This window comes from Aquarana catesbeiana, linkage group LG01 (assembly GCF_042186555.1).
Source record: "Aquarana catesbeiana isolate 2022-GZ linkage group LG01, ASM4218655v1, whole genome shotgun sequence".
NCBI classification, from domain to species: Eukaryota; Metazoa; Chordata; class Amphibia; order Anura; family Ranidae; genus Aquarana; species Aquarana catesbeiana.
Window position 1 is genome coordinate 227,504,333 of NC_133324.1, and position 22,889 is coordinate 227,527,221.

General features: G+C 42.4%; 1 protein-coding gene across 2 annotated transcripts in view; it reads right to left on the bottom strand.

Moving 5' to 3' along the window:
• The window catches only part of SUDS3 (SDS3 homolog, SIN3A corepressor complex component), a 66,709-nt gene extending 44,554 nt beyond the window's left edge, over positions 1-22,155 (bottom strand). Inside the window, exons 1-4 of one of the 2 annotated variants that reach the window (XM_073625542.1) lie at positions 21,877-22,155; positions 15,748-15,817; positions 11,766-11,821; positions 6,993-7,055 (exon numbers count right to left, since the gene is read on the bottom strand). In XM_073625542.1, the coding sequence (XP_073481643.1) occupies positions 6,993-7,055; positions 11,766-11,821; positions 15,748-15,817; positions 21,877-22,150 (463 nt within the window). In that variant the 5' untranslated portion in view covers positions 22,151-22,155. The remainder of the gene's footprint in view (positions 1-6,992; positions 7,056-11,765; positions 11,822-15,747; positions 15,818-21,876) is intronic. The other variant, XM_073625550.1, reaches the window with a different exon arrangement.
• Between the last annotated feature and the right edge of the window lie 734 nt (positions 22,156-22,889).

Consider the following 22,889-nt stretch of genomic DNA (forward strand, 5'->3'; position numbering starts at 1 on the left):
GTCCTGGCATTTTATGCACAACATTTAGAAGCTTATGTCACACATCACCCACTCTTCTAACCACTTGAAGACAAAGCCCTTTCTGACGCTTTTTGTTTACATGAAAAAATTTTTTTTTGCAAGAAAATTACTTTGAACCCCCAAACATTATATATTTTTTTAAAGCAAATGCCCTACAGATTAAAATGGTGGGTGTTTCATTTTTTTTCTTTTCACACAGTATTTGCGCAGCGATTTTTCAAACGCATTTTTTGGGAAAAAACATACTTTTTTAAATTTTAATGCACTAAAACACACTATATTGCCCAAATGTTTGATGAAATAAAAAAGATGATCTTAGGCCGAGTACATGGATACCAAACATGACATGCTTTACGATTGCGCACAAACGTGCAGTGGCAAACAAAATAAATACATTTTTAAAAGCCTTTAAAAGCCTTTACAGGTTACCACTTTAGATTTACAGAGGAGGTCTACTGCTAAAATTACTGCCCTCGTTCTGACCTTCGCGGTGATACCTCACATGCATGGTGCAATTGCTGTTTACGTTTGACGACAGACCGCCGCTTGCGTTCGCCTTTGCGCGAGAGCAGGGGGCGACAGGGGTGGGTTTTTTTTGTTTTTTTTTTTAATTATTTTTTTGCTTTTTTATCTTATTTTTAAACTGTTCCTTTCATTTTTTTTTTAATAATTTTTATTGTTATCTCAGGGAATGTAACTATCCCCTATGATAGCAATAGGTAGTGACAGGTACTCTTTTTTGAAAAAATTGGGGTCTATTAGACCCTAGATCTCTCCTCTGCCCTCAAAGCATCTGACCACACCAAGATCGGTGTGATAAAATGCTTTCCCAATGGCGCTGTTTACATCCGGCGAAATCTAAGTCATGAAATGCTCGTAGCTTCCGGTTTCTTAGGCCATAGAGATGTTTGGAGCCACTCTGGTCTCTGATCAGCTCTATGGTCAGCTGGCTGAATCACCGGCTGCATTCTCAGGTTCCCTGTTGAGACAGGAGAGCCAGAGAAAAACACGGAAGACGGTGGTGGGGGGGGGGGGGGGGGGGGGGCGGTCATTCCCTCCCACGGCTTGTAAAAGCAGTCTAGAGGCTAATTGGCCGCTAGGATTGCTTTTACATGAAAGCCGACCGCTGGCTGAAAAGAATGATACCAAGATGATACCTGAACCTGCAGGCATCATTCTGGTATAACCACTCAAAGTTGTGAATGGCGTACCTGAAGACAAAAAAATGGTTAACAATAAAACACAGTAAACGGTAAAGTATAAAAAAATTGCATAACTGAAAAACAAACATGATAAAACATAATAACAATAAAACATTGCAGAATAGAATACAGTAAAAAAGAGCAGAACAATAGAGAGAGAATAGAGAGAGAGAGAACAATAAAAGGACAACTATTTTTTTTTATTTTATATATTTTTTTTTTTTTACACTTTTTTTGTAACTAACTTTTATAACTGTAACCGGTTCCAGGTTCGGGTCTCTCAAAATGCGATGGCATCTTGGGAGACCCTGTGAAAGTGTGCCTAGTCTGTGCAATGCTGTACCCTACGCTAATACTCAACTAGTGAATGGTAGCGTTCAAAACATTCACCAATGCAAAGACCAGGATTGTCAGGACAGGAGGGACAATAATAGCGGGTGTCACGCCTATATCCGCACTTGCTGCAGACACGACATCTTTTTTGGGGGGGTTCATTGGGTAGGGGTACTCGGGAGGACATAAAGAAAATGCGTCTCATGCAGCCGACTGCATTTGGTTGGGGATGTGAATGGGGGAAGTACGGGCGCTGCAGAAGTGGTGGGTTACCAATTAGGATTTGCGAATGCAGCAGGAAGGGCACTATGGGCACGACGGCCTGTGTTTGTCTTCTTCTTGGTGGCAGCGGGACACTACTTGTGCTTGCCACCTCACCAGCTTGAACTGCACTTATGGGACTCGCCACGTCACCAAGTGTTACTGCAGTGCTGGTTTGACTACGACCGGGGTATACTAGGCCGCTGGTGCTTGTCTGTTCACCAAAACGCTACCAAAAAAACTGTTAGCGATCGCAGGGATCAGGCCTGACTCTGCGAATGCTGCAGTTATGCTTTTAGTGTTTTGTAAGTGACAGTGATCGATCGATACTGCACTTGGGTGGGCTGGGCTGGGCCGGGCGGAGGGGGCAAAACGCAGGTGCTAGCAGGTATCTGGGCTGATCCCGCTAACACTGCATTTTTGGGAACCTTAAAATGCTGGGGACGCTAGTATAGATCTGATCGGATCAGATATTGATGCGTTCAGATACTATACCACTAAGGGAGGCGTATGCTGTATGCGTGGGTGTTATCGGTACTGGCGCTAATCTGACGCTGCCTGGGGCGACGCATATCACCGCCGGGCTATCAGGGGGCTAAACCTTTATTCGGTAATAAACGGCGGGTGCCCTGACACTATAAAAAATAAACGAACTAACCAGAGTCACCTGTAAACGGTTATACGGTGATCAGTGGTGAAAGGTAGAGGTCGACCGATATATCGGCCGGCTGATATATCGGCCGATATTTGGCGTTTTTTACTTAATCGGCATCGGCTGATTGTGCTGATAAAAAAGGCCGATTGTAACTTCAGCCGTGACTTGCAAATGACTTCTGTAATAGAAGTTAATGCAAGTTTCCTGAGGTTATCTGTGGAGAGGATTCTCTCCTCCTCTGCGTAGCCTGCCAAGTCTGATAAGAAGATACATTGTATCTTTCAGGTTCTTTTTATCAATAGACTGAATTCCGTGTGTAGAAGCTCTCAGTTTAACCATTTAAAGACTAAATCTTTTCTGACATTTGTTGCTCACAAGTAAAAATCCTGTATTTTCTGCTAGAAAATCACTTAGAACCCCCAAACATTATATATATTTTTTTAGCAGAGACCCTAGGGAATAAAATGGTGGTTGTTGCAATATTTTATGTCACACGGTATTTGCGCAGCGGTCTTTCAAACGCAATTTAAAAAAAAAAAAAATACAGTAATGAATTAAAAAAAAAACCTAAGCAGTAAAGTTAGCCCATTTTTTTTCGTCCAAAAGTTTTGATTACCTGTTTTTGTGTATTTAATATTTAAGATAGTTTTTTTTTTTTTTTTGTTTTCTAAATTATACATACAAGTGAACTGATTGGAGGTTTGTTTTGTTTAATGTTTAAATGAAAAAAAATTCTGTATTACTTAAGGCTGCTTTCACACTGGAGCGGGCATGCGTTGATGGTAAAACGCTGCTAGTTTTAGCGGCGCTTTACCGTCATTTTAGAGGCGCTATTCGGCTGCTAGCAGGGCGCTTATAACCCAGCTAGCGGCCGAGGAAGGGGTTAAATGCGCCCCTGAAGCGCCGCTGCCAAAACGCTTTGCAGGCGCTTCGGCAGCGGTGCGCATTCATTTCAATGGGCAGGAGTGGTGGAGGAGTGGTATACACCGCTCCAAAGATGCCGTTTGCAGGACTTTTTTTTACATCCTGCCAGCGCATCGCCTCAGTGTGAAAGCACTTGGGATATCACACTGAGACTGCAGGGGAGCCGTTTTACAGGCACTTTACAGGCGCTATTTTTAGCCCAAAGGCGCCTGAAAAACGCCCCAGTGTGAAAGGGATCTAACTGTTAGATTTTATGAGATGAAGGGAAAAAAGAAAAAAAAAAAAAATCGTCATCACATATCGGCCATCGGCCACCGCGATTTCTAAATATCGGCATCGGCCAGAGAAAAACCCATATCGGTCGACCTCTAGTGAAAGGGTTAACTAGGGAGCAATCAAGGGGTTAAAACATTTATTAGATAGTATATGGGGGTCCCTGTTGCTATAAAACGCTGACGGCGAACCTAAATATTTACCTCCCTAACTAGCGTCACCAGCGACACTAATACAGCGATCAGAAAAATGATCGCTTAGTGACACTGGCGACGGGGGGTGATCAAGGGGTTAAAACTTTATTAGGGGGGGGTTAGGGGGGTACCCTAGACCTAAAGGGGGCTAACACTAACTGCCCTAACACAGTAACTGTCACAAACTGACACCATGCAGTAATCAGAAAAAAAAAACCTGCTTGGTGTCAGTGTGACAGGGAGGGGGGAGGGGTGATTGGGGGTGATCGGGGGGCGATCGGGGGGGTGGTCGGGGGTGTTTTGTGTGCCTGGCATGTTCTACTGAGTGTGTGTGTGTGTGTGTTTTCACTCACTCGGATGTCTTCTCTCCTCGGCGCCGGAACGGAAAATACAGAGCCGAGGAGAGATGACTGCTGTTTAGCATACAGCAGCAAAGGAATGTTCTGATTGGCCGGCGACGATTGCGAGGGGGGGGCCCACAAACGGATGGCCTCCCCCTCACCTCCGATCGCCGGGGGACAAAAGAGGACCGCCTCAGGCACCGGAGGTGGGGGGGTCCAATCGGACCCCCCACCCGCGGGAGGCAGATCACGTACATTAACGCGATTTTGCCTGCCCGTATATCGGCGTGAGGCGGTCCTTAAGTGGTTAATCAGTGTATGGCCAGCTTAAGGCTCACCATACACAGCATGTTACAATCTAAATGTAAAATCTTTAGATCTACCAACAAATATGTAGTGCAATAGGCTGCTTGATTGGATATAAACTACAGTGCATCCGGAAAGTATTCACAGCGCTTCATTTTTTCCAAATTTTGTTATGTTATAGCCTTATTCCAAAATGGATTCAATTCATTATTTTCCTCAAAATTCTACAAACAATATCCCGTAATGACAACGTGAAAGAAGTTTGTTTGAAATCTTTGCAAATGTATTACAAAATAAAACATGAAAAAAAAATTACATTACAATTACTTCATAAGAAGTCACAGCCCTTGCTCAATAATTTGTTGAAACACCTTTGGCACCAATTACAGCCTCAAGTCTTTTTGAGTATGATACTACAAGCTTGACACACCTATTTTTGGGCAGTTTCTCCCATTCTTATTTGCAGGACCTATCAAGCTCCATCAGGTTGGATGGGGAGAGTCTGAGCACAGCCATTTTCAGATTTCGGCTTAGAGGTTCAATCAGGTTCAAGCCTGGGTCACTCAAGGACGTTGTGTTCTTGGTCATCTCCCTAAGGCTTTTCTCACCCGATCGCTTAGTTTGGCCGGGTGGCCCACTCTAGGAAAAGTCCTGGTGGTTCCAAGCTTTTTCCATTTACAGATGATGGAGGCCACTGTGCTCATTGGGATCTTCAATGCTGCAGAAATATTTCTGTACCCTTCCCCAGATCTGTGCCTCAATACAATCCTGTCTCGGAGGTCTACAGATAATTCCTTGGACTTCATGGCTTGGTTTGGGCTCTGGCCTGTACTGTTAACTGTGGGACCTTATATAGACAGGTATGTGCCTTTCCAAATCATGTCCAATCAACTGAATTTACAACAGGTGGACTCTAATCAAGTTGTAGAAACAACTCAAGGATGATCAGTGGAAACAGGATGCACCTGAGCTCAATTTTGAATGTCATGGCAAAGGTTCTGAATACTTATGTACATGTCATTTTTTTTGTTTATTTTTAATAAATTTGCAAATTTTTTAAACAAACTTCTTTCATGTTGTCATTATGGGGTATTGTTTGTAGAATTTTGAGAAGACGAGGATCTGGGCTGCTCTGTGCAAAACCATTGCACAGAGCAGGCAAGTATAACAATGTTTGAAAGAAAGAAAAACCAAAATAAAAACAAAAAACAAAAACTTTACCCACTTGCCAACCAGCCGCCGTCATACTGCGGCAGGTCAGGATGATCCCACGAACCGTCGTAGCTATACGTCGGCTTGCGGGCACGGGATAGCAGGCGCGCGCCGATGCTCATGGCCGACGGTCACGATGACCGCCGGCCACAAGCGATCGTGAGCAGGAGACACAGAACAGGAACGAGTGTGTGTAAACACACACTTCCCTGTTCTGACAGGAGTGACAGATCGCGTGTTCCTATTAGTTAGGAACCATGATCCATCACTTCCTCTAGTCTGTCCCCTCCCCCTTAAGTTGGAATCATCTCCCAGGGAACATAGTTAACCCCTTCATTGTCAGTGACATTTATACAGTAATCAATGCATTTTTACAGAACTGATCGCTGTATAAATGCCAATGGTCCCAAAAATGTCTCAAAATTGTCTGATGTGTCCTCCATAATGTCGCAGTCACGATAAAAATATTTTGCAGATCACCGCCATTACTAGTAAAAAAAAAAAAAAAAAAATTATAATAATAAAAATGCTATAAATCTATCCCCTATTTTGTAGATGCTATAACTTTTGCAATTTTTTTACCAAAAATATGTAGAAGAATACATATCGGCCTAAAATGAGAAAAAATTTGCTTTTTAAGAAAAAAAAAAAAAAAAGGGGGGGGGGGAATATTATAGCAAAAAGTACAAAATATTTAGCTTTTTTCAAAATTGTTGCACTTTTTTTGTTTATAGCGCAAAAAATAAAGAGGTGATGAAATACCACCAAAAGAAAGCTCTATTTGTGGGGATAAAAAAAGGACGTCAATTTTGTTTGGGTGCAGCATGGCACGACCGCACAATTGTCAGTTAAAGTGACGCAGTGCTGAATTGCAAAAAATGGCCGGTCATTCTACAGCCAAATCTCCCGGGGCTGAAGTGGTTAAAATATGACCGTGAAATTACTAACAAAAATACACAAAAAGGAGCATATACAGAAAATCTGGTTGTTGACACACTCAAAGCATAAGCCGACTGTGCACATTACAATGTTTTTTTTATTGTAAAGTCGCATTTTTCTATAAGGATAGTAAAATGGTTGCCTAATAAACAGTACCGTTCTAAAATAGGAAAAAAAAAACGGCATGACACTATACAGAGAATATTTAAAGAGTTAAAACTTTGAGGCATGTCTGGAAACAAGCAAACGTGTATAATCTTATTACATTTTGCGATTAAGTCAAGCAGAAATTTCACTGCACTCAGATCATTATAACTAAGAATAGACATACTGTAATGTGTAACTTGGCCTTTTTCCTTTTTCACATCATTCGATTCTGTGCTAGTTTTCATCACTAGAAAAATAAATTAATTGAGCCTTGTATGACAACAGCTGTTTTACAGACATTTTTAACTGCCATTACCATTATATGAGAAATTACAGTTTTGAAGATTTTTGAACCATCTCAGCCTAACCCTCACACAATGCAGGACACTAGCAAATGTAATAATACAATTGTGCCATCCATTCTATTTTTAGCAGTAAACTGTTATATATCTGATGTTGTATACAGTATATTCCATGAATGTCAGCCTTTACCTGAACAAATAAAATCATTATAACAAACTACATGGGATGGGTATGGTAAAGGTGAAGAAAGGAAATAAGGGAAGACAGAAAAAAAAATGGATTGTGGAGGGCCATAGAAAGGACAGTGCCCACAACCACTGACAATGCACAAATATAACACATGAACACCGATTCCTCCCCTTCCTTGCAACTGAAGAGCATCTGTCACACAGTTCTGAGTCAGATTACCTAAAAAAAAATTGAATTTCTGTCCACCTATGGCTAAACTTACAAAGAACACAAGATGTTCCCTTTTGCCACCATGTCATGGGAGTAGAGTGTTCCTAAATCACCCCTGCTCAGCTGTCAGTAGTGTACAGTGCATTCGGAGCATATTCACAGCACTTCACTTTTTCCACATTGTTGTTACAGCCTTATTCCAAAATGGATTAAATTTGTTATTTTTCTCAAGATTCTACAAACAATACCCCAAAATGACAAAGTAAAAAAATTTTGTCTGAAATCTTTGTTTTTTTAGTTTTAATAAATTTGCAAACAAAATAACATGTACATAAGTATACACAGCCTTTGCTTAATACTTTGTTGAAGCACCTTTGCAACCAATTACAGCCTCAAGTCTTTTTGCGTATGTTACATACAAGCATGGTACACCTACTTTTGGGCAGTTTGTACCATTCTTCTTTGCATGACCTCCCACGCTCCATCAGGTTGGATGGGAAGCGTTGGTGCACAGCCATTTTTTAGATCTGTCCAGAGATGTTCAATCGGGTTCAAGTCTGGGCCACTCAAGGACATTCAGGGTTGTGCCATAGCCACTTTGTTATCTTGGCTGTGTGCTTAGGGTCATTTTTCTTTTGGGGAAGAACCTTCACCCCAGTCTGAGGTCCAGAGCGCTCTGGAGCAGATTTTCACCAAGGATGTCTTTTTACAATGCTGCATTCATCTTTCCTCGATCCTGACTAGTCTCCCAGTTCCTGCCGCTGAAAAACATTCCCACAGCATAATGCTGCCACCACCATGCTTCATTGTAGGGATGGTATTGGCCAGGAGATGAGCAGTGAATGGTTTCCGCCAGACATGAAGCTTGCCATTCAAGCCAAACAGTTCAACCTTTGTCCCATCAGACCAGAGAATTTTGTTTCTCATGGTCTGAGAGTCCTTCAGATGGAAGGTTCTCCCCTCTCCATAGAGAAATGCTGGAGCTCTGTCAGAGTGACCATCAGGGTTCTTGGTCACCTTCCTAAGGCCCTTCTCCCGATCGCTCAGTTTGGCCGGACAACCCACTTTAGGAAGAGTCCTGGTGGTTCCAAATTTCTTCCATTTATGGTTGATTGAAGCCACTGTGCTCATTGGGACCTTCAATGCTGCATACATTTTTCTGTACCCTTCTCCAGATCTGTGCCTCGATACAATTCTGTCTCAGAGGTCTACAGACAATTCCTTGAACTTCATGGCTTGGTTTGTGCTCTAACATGCACTGTTAATTGTGGGACCTTATATAGACAGGTGTGTGCCTTTCCAAATAATGTCCAGTCAACTGAATTTACCACAGGTGGACGCCAATCAAGTTGTAGAAACATCTCAAGGATGATCAGTGGAAACAGGATGCACCTGAGCTCAATTTTGAGTGTCATGGCAAAGGCTCTGAATACTTGTCATTTTTTCGTTTTTTATTTTTTTAATAAATTTGCAAGAAGACGTCAAACAAACTTCTTTCACATTGTCATTGTGGGGTATTGTTTGTAGAATTTTGAGGAAAATAATTTATTCCATTTTGGAATAAGGCTGTAACATAACAAAATGGGGAACAAAAATTAAAGCACTGTGAATACTTTCTGGATGCACTGTATAGTAGCGACCACACGTCTTTTTTCTTTTCACAAAAGTTTGTTTTTCTGAAATTTCATCCTAGCAGTGTTGTGCTGTTCGTTTGGATGCAGGTAGTCCTTTGGTAAAGTGTATTTATGGTCAAAATTTAAAATCATATTTACTTCCACATTGAATTTGAGTTATTTCTAGCCTACTCCTATTAAGCTGAATAATCTTGGACATTTGTGAATAACCCACATTAACTGCCATGAATTCTGTGACAGGTAATCACTATGCTCTGTGAGAAGGCACTGCTGTGTCACACATTTCACAGAGTCTGCCTTCTGAACTATAGAGGTGCTGAGAGGAGGAGTTTCAGGAGGCGGAGTCAGTACAGGAATCACTGCTTGCAGGCAGCAAGGTACCATGGGATATGTAGTCTTTAAAGCTGAACTCCAAGAGACCTGAACATTCTTCCTTGATTTGGGGCTGCAGCCACACTGCAAAAGTTAAAGTGGAAATTTACTCTCCCAATGAACATTGATTTATTTATTTTTAATCCTCATGCTGCTAGCATTAGTAAACAGATCGGAAAGTATATCATATTTACTCGCTTTAAAAAACTTTTTTTTTTTGCCTTTACATTTCTTTAGTTACTTCCTGGTCTCTTGCCTAGACAAATGATGTCATACATCCCAGGTGTCTTCTGGAGAGGTTTCCCAGCTAAGCACACTCTCCTGCATGCATGGAAGGGCAGATGGTATCCAGGAAGTAAATATAATTTTCCCTTACTCAAGATGGCCACAACCAAAAACGCAAGGGGGTGTTTTTCAAAGTGATTTCTCAGCAAAATAAAGCATGAAGACATGGATGGATGGGGGAGTTTGCTTTAAGTATTAAAATTTAATTAAATAGTGTTTTTGTTTTGTGGTGCTCAGATGCAGTGAAGATCCGCTTTAAAGCGGAGTTCCACCCAAAAGTGGAAATTCTGCTCATTTGTCTCCTCTCCCCCCTCCGGTGCCACAATTGGCACCTTTCAGTGGGGGAGGGGGAACAGGATAACTGTCTTTGACAGCTATCCTGTTCCCACTCCTGGGAGTCAGCGCCGCGGTCCATTATGTCACCGCAGGCCTTCCTCCTCCTCCCCCTATCACCAGGCCAGTAGGAGAGAGGAGCGGGGCCTCACGCATGCGCAGTAGGGTTCCCGGCATGAAGCCGTAAGGCTACACTGTCGGGTTCCCTTACCCGCAATAGCGGTGGCAGCACCTGACAGCTGATGGAAGAAACAGCTGCGATGCCGACATCGCTGGACTCCAGGATAGGTAAGTGTCCTATTATTAAAAGCCAGCAGCTGCAGTATGTGTAGCTGCTGGCTCTTATTTTTTTTTGGGCGGACCTCCTCTTTAACTACTCATTTTGTCTAATAGATGGTAAAAGCAATTTTACATACCCCATCCTCCCCCATGCAGTGAACTCTCCTTCTACGTCCTCAAGTGCAATGCAGCTCAATGAACTCTGCATCGTTCTTGACGGCATTAGGACCTTAGACCTCCAAAGCAAAAGGTGAGAAGATGCTGTGGGGACCTGCCTAGAGTGCCAGGGAGCCTGCAGGAATAGAGGATCAGTAAGTAAATCTACTTTTCCATTTCTATTTGAGTAGTTATGAACTTCCTGGTCCTCTTGCATGCTCCCTTCTCCCTTGCAGTACAGGTGCAGCCCCAATGCAAGGAAGTTTCAATGTTCCTGGAGCTCAGCTTTAAAAATCAAATGTAAAAAGCAGAGAAGAAGCTGCAAAGCATGCAGAGAATCCAGGAAGTTGTGGAAAGATATGGCCAGCAGACAGACAGAACTCACAACATGAAAGGAGACTTCTCAAGTAATCTTATATTAGATTGTCAAATTTAACTACGGTTTGTATTATTACAATGCTGATGTTATAAAATGAAAGTGTATGCTGTGGCCAAAAAATCCTTTAAGCTGTGACACAATCCACAGTGCAGATGTAAACAATGCATGTGAATAAGGATGCAATTGATTTTTTTTTTTTTTTTTTTGTGCGTAAGAACTGCAAGTCAAAATAATCCTATGATGTTTAAGTTTTTCCCATCATCCTTGTAGGATGCCAATAACCGTACCTTAGGATAACAAACCCAAACTGCTGAAAGCAGCAGCTCAGAAGTAAATCACTGAATGTACCAGAGCAACCACAATAAAGTATAAAAGGCTACTACTAGGAAACAGATTAAACACGGGGCATGTATAATGCAGGATGAAACATCACAGATGGGCCACAGTAAATTATCTGTGACAACTTCGAAGAACACATCACAACAAATGCATACACTTAGCTGCTGACAATGTAGACAGCAGTGATTTCTTACCCTGAAATATTTCTAGCCTGTGCCTGATCTGAACGGAGTAGTGGTCCTAATAGACAACAATGTATCTGTCTCTGTACTCTATTAGTCTGACCGATCAGCATTACATGGCTACTGGTATAAATTACCATAGAAGTTAAGGCATACCAACACAGCTACTTAAACCGAAATCAATGGCTGTCATGTAGTATGAAGAACTGAGAAGCACAAATGTCTTCGTTTTCTTAAATGCCAAATCTCGTCATTCCAACTGAGCCAAAAATGAAAGCTTTGAAAACATGTCTTACCTTCTTGAAGTTGCTGCAGCTGTCTTTTGAGAGAAGCCAATTTGTCTTGATACATTCTAAAAAGACACAATATGGTCCAAGTCAAACAGAGGATACATTTTTTTGATATAGCTATATTTCAGAAACAAAATGTAAACTATAGCATGGCCTTTTTTTGCTTTTCTAACATATGAATACATAAGCCAACTAGTACTTACAAAACAGGAGATCCACATTTGCATTCTCATGGTATCTCAGGTTTTAAAAGACAACTACACTTTAAGACCCCTTTCACACTGGGTCGTTTTGCAGGGACTTTTGCGCTAAAAATAGCGCCTGCAAACCGACCTGAAACAGCCGCTGCTGTGTATCCAGTGTGAAAGCCTCGGGGCTTTCACACTGGAGCGGTGCACTAGCAGGACGCTGAAAAAAGTCCTGCTAGCAGCATCTATGAAGCAGTGAAGGAGCTCCTTCACCGCTCCTGCCCACTGAAATCAATGGGGCACCGCGGCTATACTGCCGGCAAAGCGTCTCTGCAGAAGTGCCTTGTGTGGTTTTTAGCCCTTTGTCGGCTGCTAGCGGGCAAATACCACCGCTAAAACGGCGGTAAAGCGCCGCTAAAAATAGCAGCGTTTTACCGCCGACACACATCCCGCCCCAGTGTGAAAGAAGAATGCAGCTCCATACTACAATAGAACTAAAGTGCAAATAAAAAAAACAAACAAAAACGTGAGTAGGTCCAGGAGCTGAACTAAAAGAACAAACAGCATTTTTTTTTTTTTTTTTACATAGTTACATAGTCCGTAAGGCTGAAAAAAAGACAGTTGTTCATCCAATTCAACCTGCGTAGGTGTATGTGTATCAGTGTCTATAACAGTGGTTCTCAACTCCTGTCCTCAGGACCCACTAACAGGCCAGGTTTGCAAGATAACTGAAATACATCACAGGTGATATCATTTGCTGCTCAGTGATTGCAGTATTCTAGTCTGCATCTCCCCAAGGTAATACTTAAAATCTGGCCTGTTGGTGGGTCTTGAGGACTGGAGTTGAGAACCACTGGTCTATAATGATTTCCCATATCTCTGTATGTTGTGTTCTTTCGTATATCTAAGAGTCTTTTGAAAATATCCATACTCCCCGCAGCCACCACCAATTGTGGGAGAGATTCTCCCAGCTGTATTCCACCTAGTGAATATTTTTCATTTATGTTTTGTTGACCCCAAGTGCATTACTTTACATTTGTCCACATTAAACCTAATTTGCAATTTGTCTGCCCACTCCTTTATTTTATTCAGGTCATTCTGCAAAATTTCTATAGCCTGATGAGAGTTTGTTACTCTGCTTATCTTTGTGTCATCCGCAAAAACGAAGACTGACCTAGTTATCCCATACCCTATATCATTTATGAATATGTTGAATAGAGTTCGTCCCAAGACAGAGCCTTGGGGTAATTACCACTCCAGACCAGTCTGAGTACATGTTATTTATCACTACCCTTTGGACCCGTCCTTGTAACCAGTTCCTTACCCAAGCACAAACCCTATGGGTCCAAGCCTGCAGACCTCAGCTTGTAAATGAATGCTTTTGCAAAGTCTAGATACATCACATCCACAGGCCTCCCCCTATATAGATGGCAGCTCACTTCCTTATTTCTGTTATTTTTATTACAAGTACATACATTATATACACACACACACACACACACACACACACACACACATACATACACACACACAGTGGTGGCTGGTGGGATCTGCGCCTCGAGCCCACCCTTTTTTTGAAGCCTATTAGAGCCTCTGGCTCTAATCATGTGCTAACAATAAAATAAAAAAAAAAAAACATGCAGATCAGGGGGGCCGGACGCATAGACGCACCCCTAATGGATGGGCCGCCACTGTATGTGTGTATATATTTTAACATTCACATCAGTCCCTGCCCCCTAGGAGCTACAATTTAAGGTCCCTAACTCACATTCAAACATACACATACTAGGGCCAATTTAGACAGGAACCAATTAACCTACCAACATGTCTTTGGCATGTGGGAGGAACAAGGAGTACTCAGGAACAAGGAGTACTCGGAGGAAACCCACCACAGGCACAGGGAGAACAGGCAGAACTTCTTTTGGAAGACTGGCATTCCACGATTCTGTTTGCACGACTTTACAATGATTCGTTGGGCAGCAATTGCGGGAAAATCGTGCCGTGATCGGGGTGCCATTGAAAGAGACGGGAATCGCAAGGGCATCCTGCGATTTGCCGTGATTCAGGATCACGAGCAGAAACGCCACGATTCTGCCCACGATCCGGGGCGCCTAGATGTGAACGGAGCCTAAGCTATAAATCCTTCTAATCCAGCACCACATAACAGAAATGAAGAGAAAAAGACATGTTTGTAGTTCAAATCAAAAGCCAAGATTGCTAATAATACTCTCTCCATCGGTACAGAGCAGCGAGTAAACAGTCACTTGGGGACAGGAAATGTAGTGATTGTAAACCTCAGACATTAAATAGGAACAAAATATATCCCTCTATAGTGTGTACTATAGAGGGATATGCGTGTTAGCCTTTAGTGTGATTTCTGTCTGCTGCTTTGTTCCTCTGCTATCAGCATGAGTCACTTCTGACAAGTTTTCCTGACACCAAGAGAAAAAAAAAATTGTGACAAGGGAGGGAGCTCCAGCTAAGTGACAGCCCCAGCTCTGTTCCTGTGTGGTGTGTGAAAGGGGGTGTGTCCGTTTGCTCCAATCAGCTCTCAAACCTCTCCACACTGAGTTCCGCAGAGTGTAACTTCAGCTCTCCACCCCCTTTTTTCTGACAAGCTTTATAAATCCTGGATTTTGAATGGATGTGGAGAAGAGAAGACTGCAAATAAACAGGTGCAACTTATGTACGAATTTACAACCACTTTAAGAAAAAAAAAAAATAACACACTTGTAAATGTCAGGTCTAGGCTTAACCTAACAGACCAATCTCTGACCTGACCAGACAAAGAAGAAAAATATTAACCTTTGTCTTTTTACACACAACAAACCATAGTCATACTCTGGAGACTACTTTGAACTTTATTGAGGTAAAGCATACTCCTTACTTACAGAGCCTACCATAATAACTTCCACTCCCAACAGCTAAATTTTGAGGCTCCACTTTATACATTTTGCACTATATTCTACATCTCAATAGATATTCCCACTGCTCACACTTACATTTACTCACTGGTGGCACATGTTTTCTGTATTTATAGTTGATTTTGTGCATATTTTTCTTCCCCATTTACCCCGTGGTATTCGACACCCTATTTGTCATATAATGCATACGCTCCGATGCCTTGTTTTTAGTGCACTTGTAACATTTCTTGGCAATCCAATAAAATAAATGTGAAAGAAAAGTTCTTGCTCAGGCTAAACATAGGCAAATTGCACTTATGGGGATTCAACTATACAATGGAGTACACCAAGCCCCCCCCCCCCCCCCCCTTCACACAAGTGCAACTTGTTATGCAATTTGGCAGTTCAAAATCACATGATAAGTCGCACCCAATTTCCGGCAATGGAACTGTTCATATTGCCGCGACTCATGTTGCAGCTATTATAAAACCGGTTCCTGCGCTACTTTTTACCAAATTCATTGTGACTTGCACAGACTTCTGTTAAATTAAGTCGCAAGCCGCAATTAAATCAGCAGTGCAAATCGCACTGCTGTGCAGCTTAGAAATCGTGCTGAAGGAGTGTGATTTCAAAGCCAAACCGTTGTGAACCAGGGCTTACTGTAGTGGCACTACTTGCTTTTCTGAAAGATGTCCTGTCACCAAACACAACATAAACAAATCACAGTATATTTCTCCTTCGGACATCTTCACTGTGATGCATATACCGCAAAAATACATACATCCTACATCTAATGCATACATTTCATACATGTATCCTTCCCGTGTTGGTCCTATCCAAAAAAAAAATAAATAAATAAATAAAAGGGCGACATATTACTGGGAGTCCATTACTTACTGTTCTTTCATTTCCACATAGTCCACATTGTCATGCTTTGCCAGATCAGTCTCACTGGCATCTTCAGTGTCTTCACAGGACACAAAAATGTAAAAAAAAAAAAAAAATGTAATTAGTCACTGCAAAACTGAATCACAAGATATAAATCAACAGGCATTTCGAATTGTACATAGTCTTTCTTTTATTAATTATTATATCTCAGAAAACACAATAAATGAACATACTATAGTTACAATGTCAGACATGTACTACAGTGTATCTATACCCCAAATTTTTTTTTTTTTTTTTTTTTTTAATTTTATGTAGAGTGGGGAAGGATTAGAGCTCCTATCAGGTTTAACAGGCTTCACTGGAGAGATTTGTTTATTTCCTGTCTGGTAAGAAGGTCGTCCTCAGACAGGAAGTGAGGGAAAATCTTTCTAAGGCCCCATTCACATTTGCAAATAGGGCCATTAACAATTACACATGAGAGACCCAGTTAGTGTTCCTGGCGATTAGCTACAGGCAACAGCCTATTTGAAAGCAATTAGAGGCTAACAGACATCACAGCAAATTGTGACCACTAGCATGTAATCCCTCATTGAGCAATTACCTTACGAACCTTTAGCCCTGGTCACAGATGGTCAGGTGTGATGAGCCGTGGGAGTGGCAATGTGTGGCATTGAATTTCTTTCAATAAGTTAGTGCATATCCTTATGATCTCTTTTTTTTTTTTTTTTTTTTGTTTACTGACTTTTTGGCCGGACTTATGAAGTCATACCTACCCAGGTAGATAAAGATCCGTGGTGTGCTGGCAAATATCTACTCTGTGCCATGGAAGATCCAGTCTTCAGCCAGTGATTGCTGCAATACCCAATATCTTAAAGCGTTTTAGAGGAACAAGTGCGATGAGAATATTGACGGTTAGCTGTGGAAGCTGTCTTTGCCGGAAGCTCCCATTGCTTTCAATAGGGCTGCTGCCCGCAGCTAATCGCCAGAAGCACCCGCTGGGTCCCCTGCATGAATAGGTAAACGACCCGTTTGCAACACAGAGAAAAATAAAAATACCTTAGATCCTGTCATGTCCAACAAAGTGCATCAACGTTATTGGCAAAGCCCAGGCACAGGTACCTGGATCTTAGGTTAAGGCTGTATACAGGACTTCTTATCAGGTTAAAAAAAAAAAAAAAAAAGCCCTGATCACTCTCGATTCTCTATGATTTTACAATCTTAAAGAGAACTTGTCATTAGAGAATCATGGAGGCTGTCATGGTGGATCATTCCAAAAATGCTTGTCGACTGGCTATCTCGGAGATGCATTGGCTTCAAAGCTTCCGGAGTCGCTGACTTGGAACAAGCATAGAGCTAAGGAATTCTGACACTCGTTGTACATCACGCTCGCTCAGGGTCTGTCACTCAAAAGGCATGGACAAAGCCAAGAAACATTTGTTTTCAGGGGTAGGCAACCTCGGTTCTCCAGCTGTTTTCAAACTACAAGTCCCATGAGACATTGCAAGTCCCTAACAATAACAGGCATATCTCCTAAAGGCAGAGGCATGATGGGATTTGTAGGAGGGCTGAGGTTGCCTACCCCTGTTTTAGACGGAGGGCACAATGGTCACCTTATAACAGGGTCACTTTAAAAAGAGAGGTATGGGAAAGTTTCTTTTTTTTTTTTTTTTTTTTTTTTTTTTTTTTTAAATCATACCGACCTAGGTGGATGCAGCATCGCTCTGATACTGCATCTGTTCCTCGCCAGTTCTAAGACTGAGAACCGAGCGATCAAACACTGCCGGTTCCTCGATTCTCAGAGTTCCCTGAGCAGAGAGCTGGTGACTGTCAGTCACCAGCTCTCTGCTCTGCCGCCCTTTCTTCATGTTCACTGCACTGAGCTGTGGAGGGGGCAGAAGTGGCCGGCTCAGGCTCTCAGCGGCTTGCTGAGAAGCTGAGCTGGGTGCCGGTTTAGGCATGTGGGCGGATCCCCACCATATGGTCATGATCTTGCCTGAGCCTGGACAGTCTCTGTGACAACAGCTGACAGCGAGCTTCAGCCTGCTGTCTCCTAAAAATGGATCACAGGAGTGTAGAATAAACTGCAATCCTATGATCCACAGGAGAAGTACAGCCAAATGAACTTTGGCTGTACTTCTTTAAAATCAGATCCATTACTTGGTTTTGATCATAATATAGAAAAAAAAATACATAAGTTACTTTTAAATAGTGCTAAAACAACTATATGAAATCTAGCTTTATATTATCTTCACATATTATCCTATACAGCAAATATCAGGGAGAATGAATGAGAGGTTAGGCACTGGAAACCAGGCTGTTCTGTATAGGAATGAAATGAGTTTTAATGGTTAATTTCTCCTTTACTGGAGATTTGGATTACACCAAATTTATGACTGTAGAATCCCTTGCTATAACTTAATGGAAAAACAAGCGTAATGTCTATTTATAGTCAAAAATCTATCCTTCAAACAAAATTTCCTGGACTGATTTCACTTTTTATGAAACGTGGCAAAAACGACTTGTGACACAGCTGAGAGCAGCTTTATTTACAAGCAAGTTACATGACTTCCTAGTGGTGTCAGGCGCAGTCCTGTCCCCCTATCATATGTTTTATTGGTCCATCACTATGAACAGAATTGAAAGGGAGTGAGATGTCAGTTATGGTATCAGAGGTGCTGAATAAGACCAATCTGCGCAGGCAGCCTATAAGCACTGAGGATCTGGAGCCTGATCAGCACAATTATAGCACGGAGCAGCACACTAGTGCTGGTATATTAGTTATGTAACACACATTATCATAGGAAATGAGCTTGGGCATCCTCTGAACTGAGAAAAAGCACACGTTCAACTAGAGAGGAGTTTGGAAAACACCTGAGCTCACCTCTAATCATTACCATGTTTTTGGAGTTCTGCTCCTCAGCTCCACTAGATGGAGCTAAAGAGCATAGGAAATACACACATCTGGAGAACAAGAGATACAATGATTATGTAACAATTCTAAAGAATACCAGCAGGAATTAAAAAGTAAACGTAACCAACTTCCTATGCTCCCCAGCTCCATTTAGTCGATAGGCCATAACGTAGTATTTTATTCTTGTCCATAAAAACAACATTCATTTAGAAGAGAAAATAGCATAAAAGAACATTTTTTATTTTGCACAGAACAAATGTACATGCAGAGTCACCGGACAAATGGTTATGCATATTATTTTATAAATACATCCCAAAGGGCTTGTTCAAATCACCAGCAGCCCTTGATGCCCCTCTGAAAAGCAATCTGCAGTAAAGCGGTACAGGAGCACTGCCAGGCTTTAAAGTGACAACACTATCACCTACTCCAAAGCAAAACATTGCAGCAGGTTTACAACCCTATCTGTTCATAGTTGTAGCTAAAAGTGGTATTAGCCACTTACCACCAAATCACATACATGTACGTCATTTGAATTCAAGTGGTGAAACCAGGATGATGCTTGCAGCTACAGGCATCATTCCGATATTGTTTTTTTTTTCTCAGCGGGCAACAGGCTTTTAAATAAAAGTCATCCTAGTGGCTAATTAGCTGCTAGATGGCTTTTAAAGGGGGCAGGAGGGCCCCCTCCCCCCCCCCCCCCCCGGGCCTCTCCCGCCCCACAGGCGAGCCCAGAATAAAAGCTGGCTCACCGCAGAGCTTGTTGTGGACCAAGGTCCCCTGTGAGTTCTATGGTATAGGAAACTGGAAGAGAGAAGCATATTCCTCACTTACGGTTTCCCGAATGTAAACAGTGCCATTTTTCAATTTGGAAAGGATCTGATCACACCGATCTTGCTGTGATCAAATGTTTGTAAGTGCAGAGGAGACAGCTGGGGTCTAATAAATCCCATATCTCTCCATAAAGAGGACCTGTCACATGCCTATTGCTGTCACAAGGGATGTTTTGTGACAGCAAAAAACGTGATAAAAAAAAAAGAAACAGTGTAAAAAAATAAATAAATTTAAAAAAAGTAAGGCTCCCCTGTCCTCGCACGCAAAGGTGAACACACATGTAAACGCTGATCGCACCACACATGTGAGGTATCACTGTGAACAAAAAACTGGTAACCTGTAAAAGCCTTTTTAATCGTCAGCTATGACTACATAGTTTGTTGCCATTCTACGAGCATGCACAATTTTAAAGCGTGACATGTTAGGTATCTATTTACTCAGTGTAACATCATCTTTTATATTTTACCAAAAATTGGGTATTATATTGTGTTTGTGTGCATTAAAGTGTATTTTTTTTTCAAAATATTTGTGTTTGATAAACTGCTGCACAAATACTGTGCGACATAAAAACTGCAAAGCCCACCAATTTATTCTCTAGGGCCTCTTAGATGTGATGTCTGCAAAAAAAACTGTTTGCTGTAACTGATTATAAAAAGTCAAGTGTGAGTTGGAGATTGGCTTTAATTTGTTAGTTTACCTAAATCTGCTAATACATTTAAAGAGGAGCTCCAGTCTCCTCCAAAAAAATTAAAAGTCAGCAGCTACAAATACTGTACATGCTGACTTTTAATATTAGGGAACTTACCTGTCCAGGGATCCAGCGATGTCGGCACCCCAGACGATTCTTCAATCGGCTTTGGGTGCAGGCGCTGGCATCTTCACTTAAAGTGTTTGTAACGCAAAAAAAAAAAAAAAAAAAAAAAAAAAAATCGATCCTGTTCCTTTAAAGCATTGTATACAGCACAGTGCTTGTGCTGTGTAATTTGGCCCCCTGTATCACCTAAAACAACCTGGCTGATCCTGCCAGTTTCTGCCCTCCCCCTGTAAACTGACCACGGTTTATCATGGCTGCTGAGTCCTGAAACGGTGGTCAGTTTGCATGCCTCCTCTCTCCCCAGATCCCCCTCCCTGCCTGTCAGCTCCATCCACTCCACGATCCTCCCCTCCTGCTGGTAAAATAATTAGGTGTTATGTCTCTACAATCCCCTCTGTTAGATTATAACATGTGCCCCACTGTATGTCCTTTATTTAAAAAAAAAAAAAAAAAGCCCATATCAACCTTATTTCAGATCGTTTCCAGGCACTCACGTACCTCCTCGGCTCTCTCCTCTCCTCCCTAGCTGAGGTCAGCGGGAGTTTTCGGCCCCTCCCACTGTATCTGTCAGACAGGGAGAGGAGAGAGAGCAGAGTCATCACGCAAGTGCCAGGAGACGATGTGAAATAAGGTAGATATAGGCTTTTTTACATAAAGGACTTACAGTGAGGCACGTTATTATTTAACATAGAGGATTGTAGAGCCATAACACTACTATTTTACCAGCAGGAGGGGAGGATCGTGGAGTGGATGGAGCTGACAGGCAGGGAGGGGGATCGGGGGAGAGGGGAGGTATGTAAACTGACCACGGTTTCAGGACTCAGCAGCCATGATAAACGTGGTCAGTTTACAGGGGGGAGGACAGAAACTGGCAGGATCAGCCAGGTTGTTTTTTACGTGATACAGGGGGACAAATTACACAGCACAAGTATTGTGCATTATAAAATGCTTTAAAGGAACAGGATTTTTTTAAGGGTTACAAACACTTTAAGTGAAGATGCCAGCGCCTGCACCCAAAGCCGATTGAAGAATCCGCTGGGGTGCCGACATCACTTTTTTTTTTATTTATTTTTGTAAATAAAGGACATACAGTGGGGCACATGTTATTGTCTAACAGAGGGAATTGTAGAGACATGACAAGTGGCTTTACAAACACTTTAAGGGAAACCGGCAATGAAGCCTTCACAGACAGTTTCCTACTGTGCTTTGTGATTGGTCCCACTATCTTCTCGCTGCTGCAATCTTACCCGAAAGCAGGTACCTGTCAAAACCAGGTACCCGCTTCACCCCAAATGTGCCAAATGTGGCGCTCAGGTTGGAGTGTTCAGAAACCCATGGATCTCTATGAGGGGGACACTGGGGGTGCAACTTTCAGACCAGCACAAGACACAGACACCCCCCTTTTGCTGCCCATAGAGAATGAGTCTGACCCCATCAGAGAAAGTTGGGGAGGAGAACACAGCTGCCTGGTCACTGGGGGATCCAACACATGACAGCGGGGAGTCCGTCCATGACGTCACTTCCCCGCACCTCTGACATGTTGTCGGAGCAGAGTGTAAACAAAGCCTGCAGCATCCCTCACCCTCATCAGACTCCCGGCCCCGGAAACTCCGGTCATCCTCCTCCTCGGCGCTCTCCAGATCTTCCTCTTCATAGTAATCAGTGGTTGGCGCAGCGGCCGGAGACATCACACCGACCGAGCTCATGGTGCGGAATGTACAGCCGGACACCAGCGATCCCCGATCGGCCACACAGAGCACTCCCGGTCTTCTACCAGCACTCTGATACAACAGCCGCCGCACAGCAACGGGGTCCTCGGGCAGCCTGGTTTCCTGACTCCTCTTTCCGGCTGTCATTAGCAATGCCTGCAACGTGAGCCTAGAAATGTCAAGGAAAATTACCTAAAATGATACGGACAAAACTGAAATAAAAATCTATGTACATTCCGAGCACCTCAAAAAGGCATGTCATTAAATAAACGTGCTGCGAAAAACAGATCGAATATGCAGGCATCTGAAAGACAGCCCTTCCCAACAACAACCCTTGTGTGTTTGGCTGGTTGTGCAGCGCTTGGCATTGTGGGAAGTGTAGTTCAGGACACTTTGCAATAGTTGGAACAGAATTTCCAGAGATCGCTTACTGCTAAAGTCACCATAACGCGCAATACCGTGAGAGCACGATCCACCAGTTTACTTTTGTATTATTGGGTGCCAGTGCCTGCCTGGATTATAGTTATACTTTTCAATTTACAATATCGTAAAAACACATCCACAAAGAACTCAACAGACAGACAGAGCTCTCTTTTGGTGGTATTTAATCACCACTGGGGTGTTTATTTTTTGCTAAATAAACGGAAAAAGACCAAACATTTTGGGGAAAAAAAAGTTTTTCTTAGTTTTTGTTATAAATTTTTGCAAATAAATAATTTTTCTTCTTCACTGGTGTGCACTTATGAGGCTGCACTGATAAGCTGCACAGATGAGACCGCACTGGTGAGGCTCCACTGATGGGCACTGATAAGTTACACTGATTGGCACTGATGAGGCTGCACTGGTGAGGCTCCACTGATGGGCACTGATAAGTTACGCTGATTGG